The following is a 17,162-nucleotide window of genomic DNA, read 5'->3' as shown; positions in this document are numbered from 1 at the left end:
CTCAACATAGTTTCCTTTTCAATCTAAATCACAACCATTAAAAAGAAAACATTAAGAAGAAAAGCAATCGATGAATGAAAAATGAAAAGAAATAAAATTTGAAAATATAAAAATAAATAAAAAAAAAAAGAAGGTTACAAGATCGGGCTATCTAAAACACATTAGGATCGATTTACTATACTCAAGGAAAAATTATAAGAAGTGACCAATTTTTAGTAAATGTTAGGTCAAAGTTACAAACCTTTCCACATGATTTACTGAAAACATAAAAAAACAAAAACAAAAACAAAAACAAAAACAAAAACAAAATAAAGGTGAATGATAATACCACAAATCACGTGTAGGGATAAAAGTATTGAGTTTAATTAATGAAAGAAAATTTTTTAAAGAATAAAAATTTTAAATTTGTTAAAAAGTGTGGTAGAGCATCCATGATTAAAACATCCCAAAAATCCATCCATCTTATTTGCCAAACTTTTTTTAAAATTCCCTTAGGCCTAAAAGTAAGAGTAAATAGACAAATGACAATGAAAATGATCAAATTAATACATAAGAAAAAAAAAAGTTATGGGATTTAAAGACCCTAAAATTCATTTGTTTTAGAGAAAAAAAAAAAGCAATCAAAGTCATTAAGTTCACCAGCAAGTGTAGAATCGCAATGGCCATAAAAGGTATATATAAATAATTAATTAAGCGACTAAATTAAAAAAAAAAAAAGCTCACTAGCTAATATTAATATAAATACCCTTATATCTATAATTACTAAACAAACGTCTATCATAACTAATTTACATAGTAAGTGCAATCTAAACCAAATATGATAAACTTTTTAAATTTCAAATTTTTAAATTTCCAATAATTCAAAAATTATTTACGTAGATATACAAATTAACAAATTTATTGAGTAATTTTTTATATGTCAAAAAAAAACTTTAAAAGATAATTTATTACTACACTTGAAAACTTTAAATTTAAAAAATATATTTCTAGATTATTAAGAAATTTATTTAATTTGAAAAGATAATATATTTAAATTAAATTTTGTTGTCAACAATTTGAAACTTACTAAAGTAGATATCCATGTAAGCAAATTTTTTGAATAATTTTTTATGTGTCAAATAGAAAAGTTAACCACTTAGGTGTCCACGTAAATAAAATTTGTCAAGTACCTTTGTATTTTGTAATATAATATTATATATGATATGATATATAATTTTATTTTATATATTATATAATTATATCATGTAAAAGATAAATATATAATACAGTATGTAAACATTAAAATTATATTTGTTTTCTCTGTTTTAAAACTTAATAATTATTAAAGATTAAATAAAAATGTTATTTTTTTTAAACAAAAATTACTTGGATGAGCTAGAGTTATACCATTTACAAATATAAATAAATTTAAGCAAAATTTGATTATCATTGGACCAAGCTTGAATAAGCATTTATTAATATCGATTCCATACTTAATTTCAGTCTGAACACGGCCGTGCTCATTCAGAGACAAAGAACCAAACATCATAAATCTGTTTACAATTCAAATTTGGAATGACACCTTTCAATTATACAATTTATTAATTATTGGAGTAAAAAAGTTTTAATCCTAGCTACCTAAACTTTTTCATCATTCTACCATAGAGATGTTCAATTTTTTTATAGAAATGATCAAATTCAATGCAGCCTGACCACAAAAAAAAGTAACAAGCGCGTATGACAAGTGTTAATTACTAACAAATCGATAATAAAGAGGTGATTTGCCTACCTTCACATCCACATTTTCAACTATAAATTGTTTGAATTTTTACTATTCATAATTAATTCAAGATGCCTAATTTCAGTTACTTGGATTTTCTCTGCCTGTTGGATTAGAATGTCCACTAACCCAATCAGCATATGGATATACACATACCATGCATGCAATTTCTTTTCATAACCCTCTTACCAGCTTCAATCTTCTATATAAATACCCCTCAACGCGCTACATTCTTTTCCATCCAATGATTTCATATCTATATTATTACCACCTTTTTTTCTAAGCTTTACCTTGATATTTTTTCAAAATATGAAATCGCTCAAGCTTTTCCTTATGTTGACTATGGTAATGGCCTTTGCCATTACTCTCTCCGCCAGTACAACATCAGGAGAAGAACCATTCCGCAACAATGATGAGAATCCAAGTGAAGCTTCTGATCTTCCTATGGCGGATACGCAGGAGCCAAGCTCCTTCCGAGGAGCAGGCCGATTTCTTGCCCAGAGTTCTCGTGCTGCAAAGACATGTGACAAAAACCCTAAGATTTGTCGCATTAATGGCAGCCCAGGGCCATTTTGCTGCAACAAAAAATGTGTAGACATCGAGACGGACAAATTCAACTGCGGAAAGTGTGGCAAGAAGTGTAACTATTCCAAGATTTGCTGTGAAGGGAAGTGTGTGAACCCATTGTCCAACCAGAGGCACTGTGGAGGATGCAACAATAACTGTGGTAAAGGAAATGCTTGTCTATATGGGATGTGCAGTTATGCATAAAAGTTGGCTGAAGAGACTTCAAGCCATCTGGATAATTATCTAAGTATTGAAGCCGAAATCGATGAAGTTAATTTCCTTCTATTACACTAGCTATTAGTTACTAAATGAAGGGCGAAGCATATGTATCTTGATGTGCTTCCACATAGTTTAAATTATTTGTTTTATTTGCTCACTATATGAAATCAAATGTTTTATTATTATGTCTTATTGAAAGTATGTAAGAAGTGTTTATAATTAGTTCGTTCTTTTTTTTCCTTAAAAAAGAATACACACACATAGTTTATAAGCAAGAGATATATATTTTTAATTATTACCTATGGATTAATTAATTATATGCTGTTAAACTAACGTGTGGAATGTTAATGTAATATTAATTTAACTCCAAAACAATAATAATAATAATAATAATAGTAATAATAATAATAAAAGACAAAAGATTTTGAAACACAATTTTGGGTAAAAGTAAGCGACAAAATGGAAAGAACAATGACTAATTAATTAAGAAAAAGAGAGTTGTTCAAGCAATGGTATGCATTGAGAAGGACAGTTATAAATGGAGATTATCTCCTCTATGATCCCCAAATTTAAGAAATATGGGTTAATTTACTATAGTTATTCAATTGTACTGAATTTCGAGCTGGAGAAACTAAAAATGTTACTAGATATAATAACTAAACAATTTTGTCTTAATTTTAACCAATTAATCATATCCAAATATTGCAGGTGATGTTGTTAGGATCCACCGACAAATTAACCGCGGACAAAGTCATAAAAGTTACAGTAGTTTTTAACCGCTGTGGTGAGGGACTTATTGAGAGGATGCCAAGGTAAAGAGAGCGAGACAATTGGCGTCAGTTTTCTAACAAATTGATCATATATAAATTTGGGGCCAGGACTCAGGATAGGCTATACTCCCATGTACGTTGCCAACAACAGATATGATGAATGGAAGATGTACCTACGCTGTCTTGTTGGCAAGCCATGCTATAAACTTTAAACTTATTTCCCTCTTTTTGCTATAACCACTTTAATTTCTTTCTTTCTCGATGCCAGTCGAGTCGACTTTAGCTTTCCAAAATTTGGACTCCAATATCTCCTGGCAGAAAAATCATAGGAATGAATCCTCAGCTCTCTCAAATTTCTGTTACTATAAACAAAGAGGGACAGAACAAACCATTAAAGAGGTTTATCCTACAGTTCAAAAAGATTACCAAAGAAAAGAATAAAGTTGCGGTTGCTTTCACTTTGCTCACACCAATACTTCTTCAGAAAAGCCTATTCTCGTTGCTTTGAACTCCAAATGTTACAGGTGCTTTAGCTCTCATTTTCTTCAAGAAGTAAATGCCAACGGCTTTCCCTATGGCTCAGCAGCTGAAACTGCAGTTACAGTCCTGCAACAATATGAAATCATCAATGTCCTAATCTTTGTATTTTGACATACAAGTTCATCATATTAATTTTTATCTTTTTATTTAATTGCCATCATTAGCACTATTAATACAAAATGCTAAACCGAAATATTGAAATTTCACCCGCAATGACTCCTGCCTTTCTGTGCCCAGAATTGTTATGATCTGCACAAGAGATAACACTCAACTTATTATAAGGGGATTAGCTAGGGATGATTGACAAAAAGTGATCAGAAATTTTCATGGCAAAACATTCGAATCAAAGCTAAACAGCCTTGTCAAGACAATTAGAAAGAAAGAAGTACCTGAGTATTAAAAAAGAAAAAATTCCAGGGTGATAAGAAATTATGAATCTTACTTCCAAATTATAATAAATCAAGAATGTTCAGTTAAAGCACACCTTTAAAATAAGAGGTGACATTTGTTGGGCTAAAAGTCTCCAATCCAATCATACCAGCGGAAGCGAAATCAAACAATAAATCAAACACACAAGAGACAACAATTTAACGTGGTTCGGTCCAACTGACTTACATCCACGGATGAGAAAAAGATGTAAGAGAGTTGTAGGATTTTGTGAGATAGACACCCCATAAGAGTATTGGGGCTCTACGTCTTATGGGTGTGTATGTTTGTTTGTGAGTGGACTAGAAGAGACTGAGAGTGAGAAGAGTTGAAGATTCAAGATGGAGGGAGGATTTGTTGGGATTTGTCTTGAATCTCAGAATCCCACATTGAAAGTTAAGTGAGTTTGAGTTTGTCTTGTATCCCACATCGGGAGTTTAGTAAAAGTATAAAGGGTTTCACCTTTATAAATAAGATGTTTTGGTTTTAGTTTAGTAACCCCAGAGAGTTAGACGCCAAGAGAATAGCTAAGTGAGTAGGCTATTAAAGGGTTGTAGACACCCAATTGGGTCCGGCCCAGATCAATTGGGCCTGGCCCAAATGGGTAGGGCCCAATTCAATTTGTCCTGTATTATTTTGTATTTTATGTATTTTATGTATTTTATTATTATGTATATATTTATTTATTTATTTATTTTTTATTAGATTAGATTTATATGTATATAGTTATATATTTATTATTATTTTTTTTATCTGTTATGATTTTTCCTGATTATCAGATATTTTTTTTATAATATCTTTTGATTTATCTTTTCTAATTATCTAGTATTTTTTATTTATTTTGATTTTAATTTTGGAGGGCTAAGATTCAAGGCTGAAGAATCCCACTGTGGAGGGGAACTCAATCAGAAGAGTCCAGTGGGATTCAAAGATTGAATTCCCGTCCAAGGAGGAATTGGGATTGATCAGGAACTCCTGATCAACCCCTATAAAAGGGACTCTAGAACAGAATGCAGGACACACAGAAAACAGTAAGCAAAGCTACTGATTTAAGAGAAAAGGAGGCGTATAGGAAGCTAGGAAAAGTTTAGGAGTGTTCTGGAAGTGAGAAAAAATTTTTAGAGATTTTTTGGCGAAAATTTTTTCTGGAAATTTCTGGGAAATTTCCAGAATCCGGCGAAAATTCCGGCGAAATTTGAATTTTCCGGCAACAATTCCGGCGAACATTGAAGTTTCCGGCAACCAGTCCAGTTTCCGACGAAGAATCCCAGAAACCGGCGATATTCCGGCCAACTTCCGGCGAAATTTCCAGATTCCGACGAAAATTTCCAGAATCTGGCACCGGTGTTCTTCAGTTTCTAGAGAGAAGGGAGAGAAAAAGGAAGAAGAGAGAGAGAGGGGGAGGAGCGTTCTGCCGAAAAACGGAGGAAGGTGCCTTTTATTCCCTCCCAAAACGACGTCGTTTTGGCCTTAAGTAACCTAGAGGATCCGCGCGTTTTGCCGAACCCGACCCGACCCGAGCGTCGACCCGCTTTCTGACCCGCGCGCGCCAGCCCCCTCCGAGCCGAGCCGAGCCGAGCCAAGCCGCCAAGCCGCTCCCCCCGAGCCGTTTTCTCTTCCTTGAGCCGAGCCGAGCCGAGCCGCGATCCGAGCCGCGACAGGTTGTTTTTTTTTTTGAATTTTTTGAATTTTTTTTATTTCTTTGTTTATTTGTTTATTTTATTTTTTATTTATTAGATTAGGTTTATGTAATATTCTTTTTATTTATTTTTTATTATTTTATTTTCTTTAAATAAAAATAAAAAAATTCCAAAAAAATATATTTTTAGGGAAAAGTTGAAAGTATCAATTTTCCTTAGAAATAAATTTCCAAAAAATATTTTTGGGGAAAAGTTGAAAGTATCAATTTTCCTCAGAAATAAATTTCAAAAAAAAATATTTTTAGGGAAAAGTTGAAAATATCAATTTTCCTTAAAAGAAAAATAAATTTCCAAAAAATATTTTTGGGGAAAAGTTGAAAGTATCAATTTTCCCTGAACAAAAAAATCCTTCTTTTCTTATATTCTGATTTTGATCTTGATTTTTCTTTAAATAATCCGACGACGGAGCCTCTGCAAGTGAAACAGTAGTTTTTCTTGCATACTCTTGAGGTGAGGAAATTTTCTCAATTTTCTGCTAAAAGTATTAGAGTCAATTGAGAATAATTTTTAATAATTAATTACTTGGTAAAATTTTAAGGCTTTTGGATAACACAAATTTAAGCTGGTACCATCTTTTGATGGGCGTTGTGAGGGTGCTATAACCTTCCTCACACGTAACCGAACTCCCGAACCCTGTTCTGGTTAGCAGACCTGAACCTATTCTTCTAGGGACCCTTAAACTTAGGTGTTCCCTAAAAGAACAGATTCTTTAGGTGGCCAATCGCACCTAGACAAAAAAGATTGGTGGCGACTCCCTGAAAGTCAATGTCTAGCGATAGATCCCCGGATCTAGATGTTATGACAGCTTGGCGACTCCACTGGGGACTTTGAGAGTCAAGCCAGCAAATGAATTTGTGTTATCCAAAAGCCTAATAAAATTGAACCTTTTTGTATATATGTGTATTATTCATTCATGTTTTATTTACCTTGTTAATTATGTCATTCATGTGCATGTGCATAACATGAGCTCTACACCCGAGCTCTGTCCCTCTAGGAGGGAGTAAAGTACCTATTGCTTTCATGAGGTCTAATGCCTCCGCAGTGGCTAGCGAAATACTCCCACTCAAATTGAACCTTTTCCGCTTATAGCCTGTAATGGGTGAGGATTAGGGTGCCTTACTAGTCTGTGATGGACAAGGATGTAAGGAATAATTTGAGGACCTTTAGACTTTAACCCTAAAACCACATATAGTGAACCTTAAGAGTGCCTAACCCATAGATAGAGCCATCACTCTTCCCTGTTAGAATTGACCAAAAGCTAAGATCCATCCTTTTACTTTGTGTGATGTTTAAATTTATTTTGTTATTTATTCTTTTTCTGGGTATACTAACCTTTTTTTTTCTTTTGCATTGGTTCATGTGCATATCATAAAGTTGCATAAAGAACATTTGCCTGAAAAACGATCTTCAACAAATTTTTTTCATGGATACCAATGAACGCCTAGTTTGTTCTTCATCAGTATTAGCACCCTGTGGGACACCTAACGAAGTAAGGGCCCTGTCAGAAAAGACCCAACTGAAGATGGGAGATTGCTTGCCAATTGGGTATGAGTCTACTCTGTCTCAAGAAACATCTATCCTCCTCAAACAGAATAATTTAGAAGATTTGGTTGACATCTGGAAGAAGATGAGTCCGTCAAGACAAGAGCAGTTTTGTCAGAAACATGGGCATATAGCACACCTTCTAGCAGTGGCTGTTGATGATCAACTAATTAGAGCTGTAACACAATTCTGGGATCCTGCATACAGGTGTTTCATCTTTAATGAAGCTGATATGACTCCCACCATAGAAGAATATTCGATCTTGTTGGGTTTGCATCTCAAGACTCCTGACAAGATATATGTCAAAAAGCATAAGTCAGGATTTCGTAAAAGTCTAGCTCAACTCATGGGGATAGACAAGGAAGTTGTGGATTCTCATACAAAGAAGAAACAGGAACAGGTTTGCCTACCTTGGAAGTTCTTTCATGAGTTTCTGATGCAACATGCCGGTGAAGAACGGTGGTTAGACATATTTGCCTTGGCTATATACGGACTGGTAATCTTTCCAAAGGTCTTGGGACATATTGAGATAGCGGTGGTTGATTTCTTCGAGAGTGTGATCAATGGCTGTAATCCTTCAACGGTAATATTAGCAGAGACTATCAGATCTTTGAGTTATTATCGTCGAAATGGAGGACGTTTCATAGGTTGCATACAACTATTGTACTTGTGGATGAAAAGCCATTCTGAATAAGGAAAAGGTGCTTTCTCGAAGCTTTATATCCGTAATCGTTTTCCGATCAAAGAATTCTGCGAAAGTGGGTGGTCAAAGCGGAAGTCTAAACAAGAATGGATAACGTTCTTACAAAAGTTGGAAAGTGCCAGGGTGAGATGGTTGGCCCCATGGATGAATCGTGAGCCTATGTTATACCAATGTGGGGATAGTACAGTGGTCCCGCTTTTGGGTCTATGGGGAGTGACGAATTATGCACCACTCCTAGTAAGAAGGCAATTTGGGGGAGAACAGTTCATTCCTATGACTTATGGGCTTCATCAGTTAGACTTCTCTTACAGTGAGCCTAAAGCATTTCAGAGGGTGAATGAGATGATCAAAGCATGGAAAAATCCCCGAAGAGTGAGTCCTGGACCATTCACTGATAAGGTCACCCCAGGGTATTTGGTTTGGAGAGCAAAGAGAAGACAAGAAATGGTATTCACTTATGAAATCCCTCAACAGCCAACAGAAGAAAAACTTGAAGAGACACCATCAGATTTAGAGCTGACAACAAAAGAATTTGAGTCTGAAAAGAGCCAGTTAAAGCAAGAGATTCAGAAACTTCAAGAAGAAAAAGCCCAGTGGAAAGGTAGAGCCGAAAGGTATGAAGTTGAAGTTCACAAGATTGCTAGAGAACGTGATACAGCTACTGAAGATCTAGCAAAGTTACACCAAGAGCATAAGAGGCTATGTGTGAGGGAAAGAGCCAAAGAGATAACCATTACCGAGCTGACTGAGGAAAATACAAGACTGAAGCAAGAGTATGCCGAATTGGAAGAAGAAAGTACCGAAGCACAGGCAAAACTTAACATGCTGAACAGTTATTTGAGCGGGCTAAGTCAAAGGTTGGAAGAACAAGGAGATCGCATCGCTGCATTGGTCAGAGAACATAGAGAATTATCATACCAAGTCTGGTGTGGTAAAAGAGAGAACCTAGGAAGGCAAAAATACATTGAGCACTTAACAACCCAGATCCATAAAGGGGTGTGTAAGGCAAGAGAGATGGTGGAAGAGGCAGAAGCATTAAGACAAGTGATGGCCCCAGTAGGAGAACATGGACAGCGTCTGTTGAACTTCATAGAAGAAGCCAAAGCCCAGTATGAACAGATCAAACAATTTTATGGCTATAATTCTAGAGGGATAAACTCAATGTAGATCAAAGTTTTTTGGAATAAATGAAATTTTTTAGTTGAATACCGTTTTGAGGCAAATGTTCTTTGCATACATGCATTTCTCATTCATTACATTTCTCATTCATTACATTTCTCATTCATTACATTCTCATTCATTGCATTCTCATTCATTACACTTACAAAATAACCATGTGATGATCATGCCAATTTACTGATTCTAAGATATGGTACTTAAGGTTCCAGGATAGCTCCGTCTAGCAAAAACCTTGCTCATCCATACAACACAAGATCCAGAGCAAGGCAAATGGAGCAGAAAAATTCTCAGAGATTTGAAAAGATAGAAAAAGCACAGGAGAAGATTGAAAATGAGCTAAGCAAGATTCTGGAAGCTCTTAATAACATGAATAGAGGAAAGGGAGTTGAAAGAAGTACAAGCCAGCAAGAAGTGGCTGACCCTTTGTACCCTCCAGGTTTTGGCCCACCCCAAGCCCAGTCTGCCCAAGAGGTCCCGCCACAACATTTCGCCTATCCTGGAATGCCATCAGCTTTCAACCCAGGGCAGTATAACAGCTATATAAATCCTATCTTCATTGAAAAGGCAGCAGAACCAATTCCTGATCTAGATGATTTAAAAGAGAAGGAAAAAAAAAAGATGAGAGTAGAGGCTGAGGAAAGTTCCAAGATTAGCATGCTAGAGCAGAGGCTACGGGCTGTAGAAGGATTTAGCTTTTATGGGTCAGTTGATGCTGTTGGACTCTGCCTAGTTCCTGATGTGGTTATTCCCTATAAATTCAAAGTATCGAAATTTGAAAAATATGACGGTACAAAGTGCCCTAAAACCCACATCACCATGTATTGCAGGAAGATGGCGGCTCATGCTCATGATGAAAAACTCTTGATGCATGTCTTCCAGGATAGTCTTACTGGTTCTGCTGCCAGGTGGTATGTTCAGTTGGATAGGACCCACATTCGCTCTTGGAGTGATATGGCTCATGACTTCATCAGCCAATATCGACACATCATCGATTTGGCCCCTGATCGTTTATCTTTGCAAAATCTGGAGAAAAAGTGAAATGAGTCTTTTAAAGAATACGCCCAGAGATTGAGGGATATAGCTTCACAGGTACAACCTCCACTGACAGAGAAAGAGACCACAGTGCTGTTTGTTAGCACTTTAAAGCCTTCCTATTATGAAAAGATGATAGGGAATGCAACAAAGAATTTTGCTGACATGGTAATCTCTGGAGAAATTATTGAAAATGCCATAAAAAATGGCAAGTTGAGAGGAGGAGAAACCAAGAAGACATCAGAAAAGAAAGAAGCTCAAGCTCAAGCTGTGAGCTTTGATAGACAACAATTCAGGGGTTATCAACCCTATCCATCCCAATGTTACTCTCCATACTATCCTGCTGTGAATAATGCCTCATCCTACCCCTACCAGCTAGCCCCACAACCATCTTATTCATCCACTTACCGCCTTAACATTCAAGCTCCTGTAAGAACCCAAATTCGTCTTACTCATCCAGCAAGTGGCTCACGAGAACAACGGACTACTCGAGAAAAACCTGTATTTGATCCAATCCCTATGACTTATACAGAGTTATATCGAGAACTCTATAATAGCCACTTGATTGCCCCCAGCCATGTGGAACCGCTTAAACCACCCTATCCAAAGTGGTATGATCCTACAGCCCATTGTGATTATCATTATGGAATTACTGGCCATTCTACTGAAAATTGCACTGCTTTAAAGTATAAGGTGCAACGGTTGATCAATGATGGAATGGTAAGTTTTGATCAGGGAAAAACAACAACACCTCATGTTAGCGTACTGAGTGAAAGTCAAGAACAGAAAGGATCTGGAGAGTCACAATGAATTGAAGGGCAAGATGTCAATGGGGATTTCTTCACCTGATCATATAGGGAGCTAATTTTTAATGGAGATAAGGCGGGTTGAAGGTTTTTTGTCATTTTAAGATTTCTTTTCGAGTGATTGTTGGATTTTTTTTTGCAATATGACTTCACTTGTTATCATTTTAATAAGGGCAAGTTAATGCATTTCATTACATTTTCTCTTTCACTCGACCATTATTCCATGCCCTGTTACCTTTCATGACTTTACATTCCCATTTTCAAATTTTAGATGATGAATATTTAGATAATGATAACAATGATTCTGGGATTTAATTTTGAGAACTCATCCACGTCAATGTGAGGAGATGATTTGAGCAAAAAGTAAGCTGTTACTGAAGGTGAAATAGATATATCTTGAAGGTGTGCAATCTTTTATACAAGTTCATGAGCTTTGTTCAATAGATGATGTTCAAGAAAGGTATTCACAATTGAGATGAAAAATGGCCATCTTTCTTTTACCATTTGAAAAACCATTTATTGTTACCCCTTTGAGCTTATCATTTTTTTTTTGGAAGAACCCCAACCAAGGATCACCCTCTACACTGGAGGGTAAAGTTTGAAAAAAAAAAAAAAACCACAAAAGGTCTCAAAGATGAAAAGAGAAAGAAAAGCAAAAGAAAAAAATAAATGCCACACATGACTTGGGGCAAAGTAATGAGAATCCTTTGTGTGAGGAAAGAAAAAATAGTGAAACGATGTGAGGCAAAATGCCAAGCTGCATCAAATGATCCTTCGATCTTGAACCTTTTTAATACATGTTTTGAGCCTATTATATCCATTTTTTTTATGACCCTTCACCTTGACCTACATTACAACCTTGAAAAGTCCATTTGGATCAAGTGTGAATACTCAACTTGAATGATCATATGTTGAGCGAAGGCATGCTCATGATGAAGCGATGGAATCATGCTATATTACCTTAAAAGTTTGATGTATGAAGGATGTCAATAATAGGTGAAGAATGAAAAAAAAAGATGATGAAAAAAAAAAGAAAAAAAAAAAGAAAGAAAGAAGAAAAAATGAAAAAAATGAAAAAATGAAAAAATAAAAAAGGAGATTCAAATTGAAAACCTGAAAGGGTGATTTTGGTACCCAAAAAAAAAAAAAAAAAAGGGATCCAGGTCAAATGGCTCACATGAATGAAAGATCAAAGACATCTGAAGATCCCTCAAAGACTGGGGCAGAGTTCGCCAAGCTCAAGATGATTTCAACAGTAAATGGAATGAGTTTTTGAAAAAGAATCCTAGATTAATGTTGAAAATTGTCTGAATATTCATCATTTGGACATACCATTCACCTCAATGACATCCAATTTATTTTCTTTCCCATTTATTTTCTATCAAAATAGATCTCTATTGATTATCTTTACCATAATTCACCTTCTGTTCTCTTATTGTTTCACCCCTAGAATGAATTGAGAAAATGCTTGATTGCATTATATTTGTCAAGAATTGAAATGATAATGAATGAATGAATATGTGTTTAAAAGAATCTTACATTCATTTGAAAAGAAATCTAAGATGATGAAGAAATGGTAGAAACTTAAAAAAGATGATTTAGAAGGATGTATGATGTGACCAAATAGAGAATATGATGGGGCAAATCTTGAAAAACGATACAACCAAGTGATGAGTACAAGGATGAATTGGTCGAATGGTGGGAACAATCAGTGGACAGAGTTTGTTTTGGAATGGTTGATGTTGAGACAAGGACCCAGTGATGGTGGATGAAATTTGTTTTTAAATTTGCTAGTGCTGAGAAATTCATTGAATGATGGTCAAGGGATGATCGATTGATGAAGCTTATTCCAAAGTATTGAGAAACTGAACAGGGAAAGAATGTGAGTGGAAAGGACAATTGAGAGCTACACTGGTTCGATCTTAGAAGAACAGTGTCATTGGATCTTTGAGAAATCAAAGGGCTTGATGCCAAAAAAAAAAAAAAAAAAAAAAAGCTTGAGAAACTTGAGTACCATACATTGAACAGGAATTAATTAGCCAACATTTGCATAGCATGCATTGAAATTCATATTCATTTGCATAGCATACACTACTTTCAGGAAAGTATAGTGTACAAATTCAAGAAGCAGGGGTGTTCCAACATCCCACATGAAAAAGACAGATATGAAAAGACTTTGCAAGTTTGAGAAGAAACTTGTCAGGTAAGTTCTTAATCCTTGAGATAGGATGTCTCTTGGTATCAGGGTTGATTTATAAGACCTTTGGGCATAATCTCCTAAAATCTCTTCAAACACAACTTTCAACTCCTTCGGACATGATTGTCTAGGAGTATTTACTTTTCAAAGTTCGTTGCCTCTGTTTAGAGGAGCAATTTACTTTTCCAAAGTCGTGGTACCTCTGTTTAGAGGAGCAATTTACTTTCCAAAGTCGTGGTGCCTCTGTTTAGAGGAGCAATTTACTTTTCAAAGTTCGTTGCCTCTGTTTAGAGGAGTAATTTACTTTTCCAAAGTCGTGGTGCCTCTGTTTAGAGGAGCAATTTACTTTTCCAAAGTCGTGGTACCTCTGTTTAGAGGAGCAATTTACTTTTCAAAGTTCGTTGCCTCTGTTTAGAGGAGCAATTTACTTTTCCAAAGTCGTGGTGCCTCTGTTTAGAGGAGCAATTTACTTTTCCAAGTTCCTTGCCTCTGTTTAGAGGAACAATTTACTTTCCAAAGTCGTGGTACCTCTGTTTAGAGGAGCAATTTACTTTTCAAAAGTCGTGGTGCCTCTGTTTAGAGGAGCTTTGGTAAAAACAAAAAAACAAAAAAACAAAAAAAAATAAAAAAACAAAAAAAAACCAAAAAACAAAAAAAACAAAAAAAACAAAAAAAAACCAAAAAAATGTTGAGTTGAGTCTTGATTGGGTGTCTACGTCTTTGCGCAATTTTTGTTTCACAAAAAATGTGCAAAGAGGGGCAGCTGTAGACACCCAATTGGGTCCGGCCCAGATCAATTGGGCCTGGCCCAAATGGGTAGGGCCCAATTCAATTTGTCCTGTATTATTTTGTATTTTATGTATTTTATTTATTTTATTATTATGTATATATTTATTTATTTATTTATTTTTTATTAGATTAGATTTATATGTATATAGTTATATATTTATTATTATTTTTTTTATCTGTTCTGATTTTTCCTGATTATCAGATATTTTTTTTATAATATCTTTTGATTTATCTTTTCTAATTATCTAGTATTTTTTATTTATTTTGATTTTAATTTTGGAGGGCTAAGATTCAAGGCTGAAGAATCCCACTGTGGAAGGGAACTCAATCAGAAGAGTCCAGTGGGATTCAAAGATTGAATTCCCGTCCAAGGAGGAATTGGGATTGATCAGGAACTCCTGATCAACCCCTATAAAAGGGACTCTGGAACAGAATGCAGGACACACAGAAAACAATAAGCAAAGCTACTGATTTAAGAGAAAAGGAGGCGTATAGGAAGCTAGGAAAAGTTTAGAAGTGTTCTGGGAGTGAGAAAAAATTTTTAGAGATTTTTTGGCGAAAATTTTTTACAGAAATTTCCAGAATCCGACGAAAATTCCGGCGAAATTTGAATTTTCCGGCAACAATTCTGGCGAACATTGAAGTTTCCGGCAACCAGTCCAGTTTCCGACGAAGAATCCCAGAAATCGGCGATATTCCTGCCAACTTCCGGTGAAATTTCCAGATTCCGGCGAAAATTTCCAGAATCCGGCACCGGTGTTCTTCAGTTTCTAGAGAGAAGGGAGAGAAAAAGGAAGAAGAGAGAGAGAGGGGGAGGAGCGTTCTGCCGAAAAACGGAGGAAGGTGCCTTTTATACCCTCCCAAAACGACGTCGTTTTGGCCTTAAGTAACCTAGAGGATCCGCGCGTTTTGCCGAACCCGACCCGACCCGGGCGTCGACCCGCTTTCTAACCCGCGCGTGCCAGCCCCCTCCGAGCCGAGCCGAGCCGAGCCAAGCCGCCAAGCCGCTCCCTCCGAGCCGTTTTCTCTTCCTTGAGCCGAGCCGAGCCGCGATCCGAGCCGCGACAGGTTGTTTTTTTTTTTTTTGAATTTTTTTTATTTCTTTGTTTATTTGTTTATTTTATTTTTTATTTATTAGATTAGGTTTATGTAATATTCTTTTTATTTATTTTTTATTATTTTATATTTGTTTAAATAAAAATAAAAAAATTCCAAAAAAATATATTTTTAGGGAAAAGTTGAAAGTATCAATTTTCCTTAGAAATAAATTTCCAAAAAATATTTTTGGGGAAAAGTTGAAAGTATCAATTTTCCTCAGAAATAAATTTCAAAAAAAAATATTTTTAGGGAAAAGTTGAAAGTATCAATTTTCCTTAAAAGAAAAATAAATTTCCAAAAAATATTTTTGGGGAAAAGTTGAAAGTATCAATTTTTCCTGAACAAAAAAATCCTTCTTTTCTTATATTCTGATTTTGATCTTGATTTTTCTTTAAATAATCCGACGACGGAGCCTCTGCAAGTGAAACAGTAGTTTTTCTTGCATACTCTTGAGGTGAGGAAATTTTCTCAATTTTTTGCTAAAAGTATTAGAGTCAATTGAGAATAATTTCTAATAATTAATTACTTGGTAAAATTTTAAGGCTTTTGGATAACACAAATTTAAGCTGGTACCATCTTTTGATGGGCGTTGTGAGGGTGCTATAACCTTCCTCACACGTAACCGAACTCCCGAACCCTGTTCTGGTTAGCAGACCTGAACCTATTCTTCTAGGGACCCTTAAACTTAGGTGTTCCCTAAAAGAACAGATTCTTTAGGTGGCCAATCGCACCTAGACAAAAAAGATTGGTGGCGACTCCCTGAAAGTCAATGTCTAGCGATAAATCCCCGGATCTAGACGTTATGACAAGGGTGTAATTGGGTTTTGGGTTAAGTTTTGAGTAAGGAGTTTTAGGAGACTTTTCTCATTCTAAAAGTCTCACAATTGTAAAGATTTATTTGATAGTGGATTAGTTTTGGAGTAGGCCATTTTGAGTTGGGCCGAACCAAATATATTTGTGTGTTCTTATTCTTGATTTGAGCTTGTTATTTTGTGTGTGGTTGCTGCGCGTGGGTGTTGTTGTTTTTCCCAACAAGTGGTATCAGAGCGAGGTTCGAGGTTCGTGGGTCCAAGAGATCGTGAAGCAGTGTTTGAAGATGTCTGAAGAAGGTATGTCTGGTATGTCTATGCCTAAGTTTAAGATTCTGTTATTTGATGGAAAGAGTAATTTTATGTTATGGCAAAGTACGATTCAAGATCTGTTAGTACAACAAAGGTTGGATCAAGCATTAGAGAGTAGTAAGCCTGAGGGAATGTCTGATGCTAATTGGATTAGGATTCAGAAGAAAGCCGTTAGTACTATTAGATTGGCGTTAGCTCCAGAGGTAAAATACAGTGTGTTGACTGAGAGTACTCCGAAGAGTTTGTGGGATAAGCTTGAAGGTATTTATGCTTCGAAGTCGTTGACTAATAGATTATGTTTGAAGATGGATTTGTATTCTCTGAAGATAGAAGAAGGTATGAGTCTTCATAATCACCTGAATGAGTTTAATAAATTGGTTTCTCAATTGTTAGCGATTTCTGTTGATGAGTTAAAAGATGAAGAAAAGGCTTTAATTTTGCTGTCATCTTTGCCCAAGTCTTATAGGCCTTTAGTTCAGACTGTGTTGGTAGGCAGGTCTACTTTGAAGTTGGATGATGTGACTGCCCTGTTGCGTGAGAATGAAAGGTTTATGGGAGCTCAGAACTCATCACCTGGGGGGAGTACACTAGCTGTAGAGGGTTTTGATCGAGAAAAGACTCAAAAGAAGATTGATGGATCAAGATGGAGATCTAAGTAAAGAGACAGAGATTACAGTGATGTAGAATGTTATTATTGTGGTGAGAAGGGATATA

The 17,162-nt window shown here is 35.6% G+C and overlaps 1 protein-coding gene and 1 pseudogene across 1 annotated transcript; one reads left to right on the top strand and one right to left on the bottom strand.

Moving 5' to 3' along the window:
• The first annotated feature begins 1,980 nt into the window (after nucleotides 1-1,980).
• On the top strand, nucleotides 1,981-2,700 carry LOC111318819 (uncharacterized). The gene has a single exon (XM_022858683.2). The coding sequence runs from the start codon at nucleotides 2,069-2,071 to the stop codon at nucleotides 2,528-2,530; it is 462 nt and encodes a 153-aa protein (XP_022714418.1). The 5' UTR covers nucleotides 1,981-2,068; the 3' UTR covers nucleotides 2,531-2,700.
• A 783-nt stretch (nucleotides 2,701-3,483) lies between these two features.
• LOC111274277 (uncharacterized) overlaps nucleotides 3,484-17,162 on the bottom strand; it is a 34,802-nt pseudogene continuing 21,123 nt past the window's right edge.

The sequence above is a fragment of the Durio zibethinus genome, chromosome 26, assembly GCF_047325235.1.
Source record: "Durio zibethinus cultivar Kanyao isolate XHJ-2024 chromosome 26, ASM4732523v1, whole genome shotgun sequence".
Classification (NCBI taxonomy): domain Eukaryota; kingdom Viridiplantae; phylum Streptophyta; class Magnoliopsida; order Malvales; family Malvaceae; genus Durio; species Durio zibethinus.
Note: the sequence above shows the minus strand (reverse complement) of the source record. Positions and strands in the feature narration are given on the sequence as shown.

Coding starts and splice junctions, on each gene's coding strand:
- LOC111318819 (XM_022858683.2), top strand. CDS start 2,069: ATGAAATCGCTCAAGCTTTTCCTTATGTTGACTATGGTAATGGCCTTT.